The 15,465-nt window shown below is 36.8% G+C and overlaps 1 protein-coding gene across 15 annotated transcripts in view; it reads right to left on the bottom strand.

Annotated features, from left to right (window-relative positions):
- Window positions 1-15,465, bottom strand: part of HMBOX1 (homeobox containing 1) — a 181,704-nt gene that overhangs the window by 90,661 nt on the left and 75,578 nt on the right. For all 15 annotated transcript variants that reach the window (XM_032634090.1, XM_032634092.1, XM_032634086.1 and 12 more), the window contains exon 2: window positions 6,884-6,963. In XM_032634090.1, coding sequence (XP_032489981.1) covers window positions 6,884-6,906 — 23 coding nt within the window. In that variant the 5' untranslated portion in view covers window positions 6,907-6,963. The remainder of the gene's footprint in view (window positions 1-6,883; window positions 6,964-15,465) is intronic.

Raw genomic sequence — 15,465 nt, 5'->3', positions numbered from 1 at the left:
TTCATGAGTACTTCATCTCTGTAATGTATTCTCTCTTAATAGTTATCCCAAGAAATGGATCTTTCGTGGTTGTGGCCAAACTGAACTATTCATTTTTCTTAGGAAATTGCTTCTCCATTATGCTTCCTTTAACTAACACAAGATACTGTAGCACACCAGAAAATGTCTCAGAGTCAATAACAATATGAAGTTCAAGGGAGTTGTCAAATATCATAAAAATTCTTACTTGAATTCCTTTCTTATAAAACCTGACTTTCTTAAGATTTTTTTAAGTGGGAATTTCTTCTATTTTTATTTTTATAGTTCTAGTGCCGAATAGGTTGCATGGCATGCAGCAGGCTCTCAGTAAGTGCCTGCTGATGGAAATAAATGTCAAAGAATTTTCTCATCCTTTCCAGGTAAATTTCTGCTCTGGGCCAGTTCCCCTAAGCTGCTGGAGATCTATTTCTCTATCCCTCTATACTAAAAATTTATTGAACATGCACTCTAGGCAGGCATTGGGCAAGAGTTTCATGTCATATAATCTCAGTTCCTGACGACAACCCTCTGTAGTTTTTCTTTTAAGTTTTATATTGATTGATTGATTGTTGAGGAAACTAAGGCCCACAATGCTTTTGTAGCTTGCAAAAAAGTCTGATTAAGACATAGAAAAGATTTAAACCTTACTGACTCCAAAAGCATGCATCATTCTGCTTTCCAATATATGGCAGGACTTACTGGAATCAAATGATATGGGACACAGGCTTTTGTCCTTTAAATCTCCAGTTTAAACCACTTAGATAAAACCTACTGATGGACTAGTGGTTCTAGTAACAGTTTTTTATATTTAAGATCTTTGCTCCATCTAGAATTTATATTTACCTAATGAGTGTGAAAGGATTTGAGCTTTATCTTTTCCCAAATGGATAGCTCATTTGTCCAATATGCTTTACTGAGTAATACATCTCTTCTCCTCTGGTCTGAAATGCCACCTTTATCATATACAAAATTTCCACAAAAATCTGTATCTACCTTTGGAGTCTCTATTCTATTGCAATGACTGCTTTGTCTTCTAAATCCTTTTAAAAATAGCAGGCGGGACTTCCCTGGTGGCGCAGCAGTTGAGAATCCGCCTCCCAATGCAGGGGATACAGGTTCGATCCCTGGTCCGGGAAGATCCCACATGCCGCGGAGCAAATGAGCCTGTGCGCCACAACTACTGAGCCTGTGCTGTAGAGCCCACATGCCACAATTACTGAAGCCCGCGTGCCTAGAGCCCGCGCACCACAACAAAGAGTAGCCCCGCTGGCAGCAACTAGAGAGAGCCTAACGCAGCCAAAAATAAATAAATAAATAAAATTTTAAAATAAATAAAATAAGCAGGCAGAAATCTATAATTTTTATGTGAAACAGTTCTAGTTTTAGAGACAGGCTCATTAAAAATAAAAACAAACATTTTGTGGACCTAAAATAACATGCTGCAGGTCATTTGTGCCCATGGGCCACAGTATCTGCCTTATACCTATAAACATTTTCTTTTGCCCTCTTCCAATATTCATTTGTGACAAGCTATTCATCATAAAAGTCCTGTTTTCATGATTATTACATTCTTTCCTGATTGCCTAGTTTTTTTCCTTCAAGGTTTTATAATGTAAAATTTTAAACACAGAGAAAAGTTGAAATAAATTTACAGTGAATGCCCATACACTAACGATCTAGATTTTACCATTAACGTTTTACTTGCTTTACTACATATCCATCCATTCCTTTATGCATCCATCCCTCTATTCATCTCATCTTTTGATGCATTTCAAAATCAGTTACAGACATCTGTACACTTCCCCCTAAATACTTCCACATGTATATCATTAATTAGAGCTCAGTATTTGTTCAGGTAGTTTTTCTCTTGAAGTAAAATTTAGATAAAATAAAATATGAAAATCTTATGTTTACCATCTATGAGTTCTGAGAAGTACATCCACCTGTGAAATTCAAACCCCTATGAAGTTACAGAATATTACCATCACCCCAGGAAGTTCCCTCATGCCCCTTCCTGGTCAGTCCCTGTCCTCTTCCCTCAGAGGCAATCACTGCTCAGATTTTTTTCCCATGACAGATTAGTTTTGTCTGTTCCAGAACCTCATCTAAATGGAACTTTTATGTACTCTTTTGTGTAAGGCTTCTGTCAGTATAAAGTTTTTGAGATTCATCTACAATGTTGTATGTATCAGCAATTTGTTCCTTTTTATTACTGAATAGTACTTCATTGTAGGAATATACCAGAGTTTTGTTTAGCCATTCTATTTCGGACACCTGGACGGCTGCCAATTATTAGCTATTCTAAATTTTTGGCAATTACAACTGTACTCTGCTAATTTTCTTGTTAGCTTCATATACCACCCCCTCCCCCACACCCCCCATAACATATCATCAGCTAGTTGGGAGAGAGAGAAAAAAAAAAAACTTTCAACCAGAGTAACTCATTTACTTTTTCTCCTAACTGATGTCAAAAGAACCCTGCTTATTAACACAAATGCTCTATTATTAAAATGCTATGCAGTGTTGGTAATGTTCTGTTCTATGCTAGTTACATTACATAGGTACATTAGCTGTGAACATTCACCAAGTTGTACACTACTGATTTGTACATTTTTCAGTAGGTATATTACATTCAAAATTTGTTGAAAAAGCTCTGTAAACATTTTCCTAATGGCTTATAAGAGACACTTGACACTTTAGTTTCTATCTTAACCCTCAGCCCTTGGTCCTTTCCATCAAGTGCTTAGTAACACATTAATTCTTAATCCTAGGAAGTTCTTTTTAAAAGTAGCTGCCAAGGGCTTCCCTGGTGGCGCAGTGGTTGGGGGTCCGTCTGCCGATGCGGGGGATGCAGGTTCGTGCCCTGGTCCAGGAGGATCCCGCATGCCGCAGAGCGACTGGGCCCGTGAGCCAAGGCCGCTGGGCCTGCGCGTCCGGAGCCTGTGCTCCGCGGCGGGAGGGGCCACAGCGGTGAGAGGCCCGCGTACCGCAAAAACATAAAAAATAAACAAAATTTTAAAAGTAGCTGCCAAATCCCTTTAGTAATCCAAATAATTTACCTCTTAACTTAATGATTTGGTAAATTCAGGTTTCTGTACATTATTCTTTTCTCTTGAAAATGGAGTTGTCCATTGCTAACTTCATGCTTTGAAGGTCTTCATACTTTCAAAATTCATCATAAACTGACCTTGTTTAGATACGAGATTTCAAGGACTGTTTTATTATACAGACAAAAAAAATCAATTATGATATTTTCCTATCCCATTTATATCAGAGCAGATAGTATTCTGTATATAATTCTTCAAATGTCTCTCTGTATGGAACAGCACTCTGTATATATTAGCATAAAACTAAAATAAATTACAAGAATTTAACCTGTTAACTGAAAAGTATCCATCCTAAAGCTTATATTAGAACTACCAGAACTAAAGATTCCACAGTATCTGAAGCAATGTAATATTATGTTATTTCAGATTCCTTGACTATGGGAAACATTTTTAATCCAAAGTCATAAAAGGAGATAACAGAAGGCACCTATTATTTTGTCTGCACAGAATGCCTCATTGTTTCCAATCACATGTTCTTGGGGATGTCACTCAAAATACCCTACCTTCTGGCCAACAGCGTGGGCACACAAGGAAACCAAGCCTTGTTCTCCTCAAAATATTCAGGTTAGAGTAGAAGGAAGATGGACAGTCACTGTAACTGTGCTCAGCTGTGGGAAGATGTTAGTCTGGTATATTCCTCACCATGCAGAAGAAGCTAGTTTATAGGAAACTAAAGCAGGCATACGAAGAAATGCAGAGCAAAGGGGAAAGTTCTACAGTGTTCATATCCCTTGTTCTAGTCATTCCTAAGCCCCTACCTCATCCCTGCTCTTCTTCCCCACCAGGGGTTGAACCCGTGCCCCCTGCAGTGGAAGCGCAGAGTCTTAACCACTGGATCACCACGGAAGTCCACTCCTGCTCTTCTTGCTATATTGTTATGTAAGAGCATAAACTTCCCTTTATGCTTCACCTTGTTTAAATTAGATGTCTGTGCCTTGCACCAAGAGAGGTCCCTAATACAAAGATATACCTTAAGTAAAAAGATCTACAATTGCTAGAATAAAATGTATGACTCCTATAGAGCAGAATGATAGTGGCATAATGAGCAGGATCAAATCATGCATATGACACTGAAGGTACAATATTTTACTGAGAAAATGCCAAGATTAGAAGCTTTCTTGGATATTGAGAACAATATTCCAGTGGCATTAACATAAACAAAGGTACACATTCTGTCATTTTCAAATTTTATTTCCTATAATTCACCTAGTTTAAGTGCATAATCATGAAATTATGGCTAAAATGACCTACAAAGGTCATCTAAGTCCATGATACCAGCAATTCTTTTATAACAGAAAAAGATAACATGTAAGAACTGAATTAATTTTCCTGTGTAGCAGAAGAACTGTTCACAGGATAAGGAACATCTTTCACTTCAAATTACTAATCTGAATGCAGACTCAGGCCAACAGTAATTGAAAATGATGTGAGAAGAATTTTGACACTGTAATAACACAGACAATGTCTGAAGCATAAAAGAACAATTAAATTCAGGAATTATGCCTCAGTTCATAAACTGACATTCTAAAAGACCATACTATTAGACCATAATAGTAAACGTATTTTACAATAAATTTTACCCCTACTTGGATATGTAAACCCTTCTTGGATAAGGCCCGAGGTCCAGAACATACTTTTTTTTTTTTTTTTTTTAATTTTTATTTATTTATGGCTGTGTTGGGTCTTCGTTTCTGTGCGAGGGCTTTCTCTAGTTGCGGCAAGTGGGGGCCACTCCTCATCGCGGTGCGCGGGCCTCTCACTATTGCGGCCTCTCTTGCTGCAGAGCACAGGCTCCAGACGCGCAGGCTCAGTAATTGTGGCTCACGGAGCTAGTTGCTCCACGGCATGTGGGATCTTCCCAGACCAGGGCTTGAACCCATGTCCCCTGCATTGGCAGGCAGATTCTCAACCACTGTGCCACCAGGGAAGCCCCAGAACATACTTTCTTAAACTAAATCCTATAATCATGAAGGTTAAAGCATTCACAAATGATTTATCTTGAAATCATATGTGCAAAAATGACACAACTACCTTACCTGTAAATCATCAACAGATAATAAGACCTTATTGGATAACACAGCATTTTCTTCAGCTTGACTGCTGTCTTTATCTTTTTATCTAGAATGACTAGGCAAAATATGGTCTAGTCATGTATTAGTTTTGTTTGTCATACATGGTATTTATTCCATGATGATTTAACACATTATTGCATCAGTCATAATATTAACCAACTAAAGATGTACTAAGGCCCTTCTTACTATTTATGGCACATTACACACACAATTATCATTACCATCAAAGGAGAGGCAGTTTTAAAGTAAGAAAATGACAAGAGTGAGAATAAGTAAGAAATGAAGATTTGCTGGGGATTGAGCTTCACAGTATGGTAAAATGATTCTATAATTCAAACCAATGGCAGAACTGACTAACGCAGAGAAGAGAGACTATGACTACAGATAATAGTATAAAAATGTTCTTTTCATAATAAAAAGATTTTGAGAAAAAGAAGATTATATTCAATTTACAATCATACTTTAATAGCTATTTTTAAATTACCACTAATTAAGGTTGAAATTTTTAAATTACAGCCACCTTATACACATTTGGGAAAATAAAATCCTAGTGTTGATAAAAACATGCAAGTTTATAGAGGGAGATATAAATTAGGTGTGCAATCAGAGAACAGGAGACCATTTAGACAAAAATCATTCAACTAACACTTATTGAGTGACCCCTATGTGTCAGACCATGTACAAGGGAGAGAGGATGCAACAAGGAACAAATTAGGCAAAAATTCCCGGCCTCACGATGCTTAATTACATTCTAATGGCTATAGAAAATAGCCATTAACAAATAAATTGTACTTTTTAAAAAAGGGAAACTCAGGCCCAAAGCAAACACAGTGTCTTCCCTTTCCCAAGGACACAGCTACTTAGCAGCAACTCAGGCTACAGTTCACACCACCTGGCCTATTCCAGAGACTTTTAGATATATGATAAAGCCAATGAGAGAAGAAAAAAGTTTAACAGAAAACCTAAATAACAAGGAAAATCTATCTTAATGTCTACTTATTGGATTATAGAACTGTCAACCAAAACAGAAGGAATTTAATTGAAATATTGGTTGGACCAAATTTTAGAAAATGCTTACGCTAAAGGCACTCTGCACTAGACTCTAAAGATGTACTTAATGAGCTAATAGATACTTTATCTACTCTAGAATACTTTTATTCAGAGGCCTATTTAATATGAACTAGTGGTTACAGCTCATGTCCTAGCACAAAAAAAAAATCTCTACATAATACCACCATCCAATTTGTATTTTTTGCCAGACTCCAAAGAAAGTCTACCAGTTACATTAGCTAACAGACTTAACTACATTATTATCCCCAGTAGGTAAAGAAAATGGCTAAGGTGTTTAGTAGTTTGCATACAAAAGGCAGCATTAAGGTAGCATTCTTCCAATATTCTGCTTGTCACAAGGTATTTAACACCAGCCATCTGTTTCACAAATTTCTAGGCTATTAAGCAGTTTAAAATTATATGTAATTTTATGTTCAATTGAAAATTAATGTTAGACTTCAAACTTGAAACAGAAATGGTAAAAGAGAAAGTTGATAGATTTGAAAATTCATTCCTTACCACATAACTATGAAAAAATTCTTTCAACTCTACAAATGCCTGCTGTCATTTGTGGATCATAATCATTTATTAAAACAATTGAGAGGATGAAAATTAAGAGAAGAATTAGATACTTACACCACTGGAAAGGAACTGAGCATACTTTACATGAGGTGAATTAATATCTTTTCTAGAGATGATCAGCGTTATTTATCATTCTGTGGAATAAAGACAGAAAATTCAGAAATAGTTTTTAATCAAGTATTGAACAAAAATTTTAATTATATACTTAAGGATTAACAGTTAACATCAGATAATCATGATTTTAAAATTATTTTGTAATTCTAAAAGGAAACATCGGTTTGAAGGAAAATTTTAAAAATAGAAAAATGCTTTTGATAGCTTTCAAAATCATTCACTTGGAAAAAGTAATGAAAATCATACCCCTGAAGCTTAATCTGTTACCAGACACCACTGAGGGAAACAGATTTAAACATGCAATGGAATATATATATATACACACACTGTAGTGACATTCAAGATAACTTGTTGATAATAACATCAGTGCATTTATGTAGAATCCTATAAACAAAAAAACACACCACAGCATGATTGCAGCTAACAGTCTTAACTGTGGGGTAAATCCTGGGGTCTAGTTCCAAGTCTATTACTTATTTTACTGCTAGCCAAATCTTCAGTGACTGAATTTCTCTAAGTCTCAATCTCCGCATCTATAAAACAGGGATAATAGATAACTACTTCAAAACGCTACAAGAATTTAAAACATTTTTTAAATGGTGGTGATGAAGCACTTCACAAACTATCAAGTAGCAGAGACTATTAATACCAGTTTAAAAAAGACACCAATACCCATGTCGATTCCTGAACAGAGTGTAAGTTAATAATGGAGTGAGTCTAGTACTTCTATCTTCTGATTAGCATTCTACTGCTTTATTCAGCATTCAGACACTGTGACCCCTTTCAATTCAGACATAGATCTGAACAAAAAGTGAAATCTACCATTCACAGTTTAGGAGCTAAAGATCATGTATTACTGACTGAACTTATTAGCAGTTTCAAACCATAACCTATAGAGGCAGCTATTTCCATGAACTCAAAGTTAATATTATAAATTAGACGAAAGTTAAAAATGTTGATGTCAAAAACTCTCTCATTAAAATACACATTCAGCACTGAATTATATAAAGCAAGACCAAAGTGTCTAACAGTGACTAATGATATATGTGAAATGTACAGGATAAAGTTAGAAATCTTTCATATTTCATATCCTAAATTGTAGCTTTAATGAAGTTCCTGCTGTAGTTAATTTTATTGCTGACTTAAGAAACGCCGGTCCTAAAAGGTAGATATAAAATACAAAGAAAATCTACTGAAAATATTGTTGATTACATTTCCTAGACAAAATAGCAACACCAAGCCACAAAACTGATTACTGGTCAATACACGTTTTTTCCACTCTTGCTCAAATGCAGTTAAAATATACTAAGTACTTACTTGCCCTGACATAGGCACAACGTCATAATATGAGTAAGATATGGTCCCAGCAGTGTAGAACCTTATTAAACTATGGGGAAGGGTCAAATAAAAATCACACACACACACATCCTTCTAATAAAAGGCATAATGTGATAAGTCTAAAAATTCAAGGTCTATGAGAATAACAATTTAGAAATTAATTTAGGTCACAGAGAACTGGGAAGACTTCTTCAAGTGAGATCTCAGCTGTTATCTGAAGTTTAGAATAAGACTTCCACCAAACCAAAGTGTGAAGGGAGGTTAGAATCAGTGGAGGAAAGAATCAGGGAGAAGGAACAATTAAAAGAGATTATGAAGGATGATTAGGGAATAAGCAGAAATGTGTTGTTGGCCTTTAACATGTATGTATGAGAAGACAGGTAGAAAGGGAGGACTTCCACTACCTATGGAGGGCTGGTAAATGCCTTGCAGTAATTCTGACCTATTCTGTAAGTATGCGAATGATGTTACAGCTGAATCAGACAATCTAGGAAGTAAATCACCAAAGACCCTCAGTTCACAGATGAGGAAACTGAGATTAAGACACTGATACAGACCTGTATAACTGCAAATCACTGAATTCATGTCATTTATATTTCAGATATAAATGGGCTAAAAATATTCTATAAAAATAAAATATTCTAAGAACAGAAGACCAAGCAAGCATGGTGTTATGAGTTCTCTACTCTCAGGTTCAACGTCACAGAGCCCTCCTAGCATAGGAGACAGATTTTTTTTAAACTGACAGATTAAAAATGTATATTAAAATCACACTCATTAGAATGGCTATAATCAAGACACAGAAAATAACAAGGATTGGCACAGATGTGGATAAAATAAAAGCTTTGTGTGCTGCCGATGAAAATGTGTAATGGTGGTGCCACTATGGAAAATACAATAGTATGGCAGTTCCTCAAAACAATTAAACACACATTACCATAAGATCCGCAATTCTACTTCTGGGTGTATACCCAGAAGAAGTGAAAGCAGGGACTCGAAAATATATTTGTACACCCACGTTTATAGCAGCATATTCACAAAAGCCAAAAGGTGGAAACAAACTCAAATGTCCATCAATGGATGAATGGCTAAACAAAATGTGGTACACACATAACATATAAGGGAATATTATTCAGCCTTAAAAAACAAGGAAATTCTGACATAGTAACATGGATGAACCCTGAAGGCATTACACTAAGTGAAACAAGACAGTCACAAAAGGTCAAATACTGTATAATTCCACTTTTAAGAGGTATTTAGAGTCATCAAATTCAAATAGAAAGTAGAATGGTGCTTGAATGGGGCTGTGGAAGGGGGAGTTATTGTTTAATGGTACAAAGTTTCAGTTTGGGAAGATGAAAAAGTTCTAGAGATGGATGACAGTGATGGTTGTACAACAATGTTTACTGTGCTTAATGTCACTGAACTGTATGCTTAAAAATGGTTAAAATGGTAAATTTTATATTATGTATATTTTATTACTGCAAAAAGTAGAGTATTATAATAAAAGAAAATGCACATTAAAAGGTATCAGGGATAAAAGTTCAAGGATGCTGAATCATATTTAAGCACCCAGCTATAAAAAGCAAGTAAGTTATAAAAGATAAAAAAATCAGCTCCTCATTGGACTTCTAATCTGTTATACTTTAAAAAAAGAGAAAGAAAGAGTTGAATAACATTCACAGGGGACAAGGAGAAAAGAATTCCATACCAACAAAACTTACACTTTGATATATGAAAAAAATTGCAAATATGGAAGAATTGAGAGAGTATATTTTCTCAGTTACCCCAACTGAGAAAAATAATTGAGAAAGGGTTCTAAATAAGAAAAAATAAACCAGAATAGAGACATGGTAACAGGGAAGATGATGAGAAAGGGTAATATAAGTAACGAATCTTTCAGTTTATATCATGTAATATACATTTAGATAATAACCAAATATCTAAGAATGTATAACTTACATGATCAATAAGGACTCTTGAAACAAAGGACTTTATCCCCAAAGAAATTTTAATAGATATCTATTCAAGATGTTCTAAACAATCTATTCAAAATAAAAGAGTTGTAGGCAGGGGAGATGGAGGGAGGCAGAAGTAAAAGTACTCCCAAGATCTGAAAGAAGAGAACGAGGGGAAAACAGAAGAGAGGCAGAAAATAAAAGTACTCTAAAGGTCTCATCTTTTCATGGTCAAGAAGACACCTGGGAGAAAAATGTGGATCTTTTGGGGAAAATAGTATTTTGTTTTATTTTGTTCTCTGCAAAAAATGCAGAGAAACATGTATCAATCGAGGTATAATTTCAAGGTCAAAAGTATTGAGTGGGGCCTTCCCTGGTGGCGCAGTGGGTAGGAATCCACCTGCCAATGCAGGGGACACGGGTTCGAGCCCTGGTCTGGGAAGATCCCACATGCTACGGAGTAACTAAGCCCGTGTGCCACAACTACTAAGCCTGCACTCTAGAGCCCGCGAGCCACACCTACTGAGCCTGCGCGCCTAGAGCCTGTGCTCCGCAACAACAGAAGCCACTGCAGTTAGAAGCCTGTACATGGAAAGAAAGAGTAGCCCCTGCTTGCTGCAACTAGAGAAAGCCCATGAGCAGCAGTGAGGACCCAACGCAGCCAAATACATAAATTAATTAAATAAATTTGAGTTAAAAAAAGTATCGAGTAGGATAAAGATTATACAATTGTAAAATATACAGTTTATGACCAATATGAGTTATAAAGTTGTATATACCAAATAACACAGCAGGTAATAAAGCAAAACTTATTAGAGCTTTAATAATTTTATTTTTAAAGATACAAATACACTCACTGATGTGTATAAAATTGATGACTAATAAGGACCTGCTGTATAAAAAAATTAAAATTCAAAAATTTTTTAAAAAGATACAAATATACTGAGTTATTTCAGTATACCTTGTAGAAGAGACAAATATAGTTCGAAAAAACAAAAAACAGAAATTATATTAACAATAAACTAATTTCAGAGATACGTAATATAGAAAATTCAGGAAAAGGTACCAAAAATATTTTGTTATAAATGACGAGATGACCTAGATAATCTTTGGATCAAAGAAGAAATCAAAAGAGAAATTATGATCTACATAGTAAGCTACAACAAAAAATAGCTATGATTTAATAATCATAATAAAAACTCAGGTGACCTAGCAAAATTTGTATTCAGAAGTAAATTTATGGCCTTAATAGCTTTTAATATTTTTAAAAGGCAGAGGCGGGGGGGAACCCAGTAAATAAGAAATTAGAAAAAATACAAACTGTATCAAAATGAACTAGGAAGAAGGAACTAAGAGATACTATTTGACATTAATATAAAGTAAAGAAGTTATAAAAGCGTAAATAAGTCCAAAAGCTAGCTCTCTGAAACATGATTAAAGAATCAGAGTCTAATAAGGGGGTGAAAAAAAAAAGAGTGAGAGGGAAAACTCACGATAGTCAAAATGAAAAGAGAAATCATAAGTATAGGAGAGAATTAAGAAAATAAGACAGGGCTTCCCTGGTGGCACAGTGGTTGAGAGTCCGCCTGCCGATGCAGGGGACACAGATTCGTGCCCCAGTCTGGGAAGATCCCACATGCCGTGGAGCAGCTGGGCCTGTGAGCCACGGCCGCTGAGCCTGCGCGTCCGAAGCCTGTGCTCCACAACAGGAGAGACCACAACAGTGTGAGGCCCGCGTACTGCAAAAAAAAAAAAAAAAAAGAAAGAAAAGAAAAAATAAGACAAAGCTAAGAAAATACAAATGCAATTTCTTGGCAATTCATTTGAAAACCGAAGAGAAAAATGTTTTCCCAGTAAGACAGAAAATAACAAAATTGACCCAAGAGAAATGAATTGAGTAGAACCAAATAGCACGAATTAAAGGTAATTAAAAATCTACTAAAGGAGGAGGAACTAAGATGGCGGAGTAGAAGGATGTGCTCTCACTCCCTCTTGTGAGAACATGAGAATCACAACTAGCTCCTGGACAATCATCGACAGGAAAACACTGGAACTCACCAAAAAAGATACCCCACATCCAAAGACAAAGGAGAAGCCACAACGAGACGGTAGGAGGGGTGCAATCACAGTAAAATCAAATCCCATAACTGCTGGGTGGGTGACTCACAGACTGGAGAACACATACCACAGAAGTCCACCAACTGGAGGAGTGAAGGTTCTGAGCCCCACGTCAGGCTTCCCAACCTGGGGGTCCGGCAACGGGAGGAGGAACTGCTAGAGAACCAGACTTTGAAGCCTAGTAGTATTTCACTACAGGACTTCGACAGGACTGGGGGAAACAGAGACTCCACTCTTGGAGGGCACACACAAAGTAGTGTGCGCATTGGGACCCAGGGAAAGGAGTAGTGTCCCCAGGGGAAGCTGAACCAGACCTAACTGCTAGTGTTGGAGGGTCTCCTGCAGAGGTGGGGGGTGGCTATGGCTCACTGTGGGGACAAGGACACTGACAGCAGAAGTTCTGGAAAGTACTCCTTGGCGTGAGCCCTCCCAGAGTCTGGCATCAGCCCCACCAAAGAGCCCAGGTAGGCTCCAGTGTTGGGTTGCCTCGGGCCAAACAACCAACAGGGAGGGAACCGAGCCCCATCCATCAACAGTCAAGCAGATTAAAGTTTTACTGAGCTCTGCGCACCAGAGCAACACCCAGATCTACCCACCACCAGTCCCTCCCATCAGGAAACTTGCTCAAGCCTCTTACATAGCCTAATCCACCAGAGGGCAGACAGCAGAAGCAAGAACTACAATCCTGCAGCCTGTGGAACAAAAACCACATTCACAGAAAGATAGACAAGATGAAAAGGCAGAGGGCTATGTACCACATGAAGCAACAAGATAAAGCCCCAGAAAAACAACTAAGTGAAGTAGAGATAGGCAACCGTCCAGAAAAAGAATTCAGAATAATGAGAGTGAAGATGATCCAGGACCTCAGAAAAAGAATGGAGGCAAAGATTGAGAAGATGCAAGAAGTGTTCGACAAAGACCTAGAAGAATTAAAGAACACACAACAGAGATGAACAATACAATAACTGAAATGAAAACTACGCTAGAAGGAATCAATAGCAGAATAACTGAGGCAGAAGAACAGGTAAATGACCTGGAACACAGAATGGTGGAGTTCACTGCTGTGGAACAGAATAAAGAAAAAAGAATGAAAAGAAATGAACACAGCCTAAGAGACCTCTGGGACAACATTAAATGCAAAAACATTCACATTATAGGGGTCCCAGAAGGAGAAGAGAGAGAGAAATGACCAGAGAAAATATTTTAAGAGATTATAGTCGAAAACTTCCCTAACATGGGAAAGGAAATAGCTACCCAAGTCCAGGAAGCACAGCGAGTCCCATACAGGATAAACGCAAGGAGAAACACACTGAGACACACAGTAATCAAACTGGCAAAAATTAAAGACAAAGAAAAATTATCGAAGGCAGCAAGGGAAAAACGACAAATAACATACAAGGGAATTCCCATAAGGTTAACAGCTGATTTGTCAGCAGAAACTCTACAAGCCAGAAGGGAGGGGCATGATATACTTAAAGTGATGAAAGGGAAGAACCTACAACCAAGATTACTCTACCCAGCAAGGATCTCATTCAGATTCGATGGAGAAATCAAAAGCTTTACAGACAAGCAAAAGCTAAGAGAATTCAGCACCACCAAACCAACTCTACAAGAAATGCTAAAGGAACTTCTTTAAGTGGGAAACACAAGAGAAGGACCTAAAAAAACAAACCCAAAACAATTAAGAAAATGGTCATAGGAACATACATATCGATAATTACCTTAAACGTGAATGAATTAAATGCTCCAACCAAAAGACACAGGCTTGCTGAATGGATACAAAAACAAGACCCATATATATGCTGTCTACAAGAGACCCACTACACACCTAGCGACATATACAGACTGAAAGTGAGGAGATGGAAAAAGATATACCATGGAAATGGAAATCAAAAGAAAGCTGGAGTAGCAATACTCGTATGAGATAAAATAGACTTTAAAATAAAGAATGTTACAAGAGACAAGAACAGACACTACATAATGATCAAGAGATCAATCCAAGAAGAAGATATAACAATTATAAATATATATGCACCCAACATAGGAGCACCTCAGTACATAAGGCAACCGCTAACAGCTATAAAAGAGGAAATCGACAGTAACACAATAATAGTGGGGGACTTTAACACCTCACTTACACCAATGGACAGATCATCCAAAATGAAAATAAATAAGGAAACAGAAGCTTTAAATGACACAATAGACCAGATAGATTTAATTGATATTTATAGGGCATTCCATCCAAAAACAGCAGATTACACTTTCTTCTCAAGTGCGCACAAAACATTCTCCAGGACAGATCACATCTTGGGTCACAAATCAAGCCTCAGTAAATTTAAGAAAACTGAAATCATATCAAGCATCTTTTCTGACCACAACGCTATGAGATTAGAAATAAATTACAGGGAAAAAAACGTAAAAAACAGAAACACATGGAGGCTAAACAATATGTTACTAAATAACCAAGAGATCACTGAAGAAATCAAAGAGGAAATCAAAAAATACCTAGAGACAAATGACAATGAAAACACGACGATCCAAAATTTATGGGATGCAGCAAAAGCAGTTCTACGAGGGAAGTTTATAGCTATACAAGCCTACCTCAAGAAACAAGAAAAATCTCAAATAAACAATCTAACCTTACACCTAAAGGAACTAGAGAAAGAACAAACAAAACCCAAAGTTAGCAGAAGGACAGAAATCATCAAGACCAGAGCAGAAATAAATGAAATAGAAACAAAGAAAACAATAGCAAAGATCAATAAAATTAAAAGCTGGTTCTCTGAGAAGATAAAGAAAATTGATAAACCATTAGCCAGACTCACCAAGAAAAAGAGGGAGAGGACTCAAATCAACAAAATTAGAAATAAAAAAGGAGAAGTTACAACAGACACAGCAGAAATACAAAGCATCCTACGAGACTACTACAAGCAACTCTATGCCAATAAAATGGACAACCTGGAAGAAATGGACAAATTCTTAGAAACGTATAACCTCCCAAGACTGAACCAGGAAGAAACAGAAAATATGAACAGACCAATCACAAGTAATGAAATTGAAACTGTGATTAAAAATCTTCCAACAAACAAAAGTCGAGAACCAGATGGC

Source organism: Phocoena sinus, chromosome 6 (assembly GCF_008692025.1).
Source record: "Phocoena sinus isolate mPhoSin1 chromosome 6, mPhoSin1.pri, whole genome shotgun sequence".
NCBI classification, from domain to species: Eukaryota; Metazoa; Chordata; class Mammalia; order Artiodactyla; family Phocoenidae; genus Phocoena; species Phocoena sinus.
The sequence above is the reverse complement of the archived record's forward strand: the minus strand, read 5'-3'. Positions and strand labels throughout refer to the sequence as shown.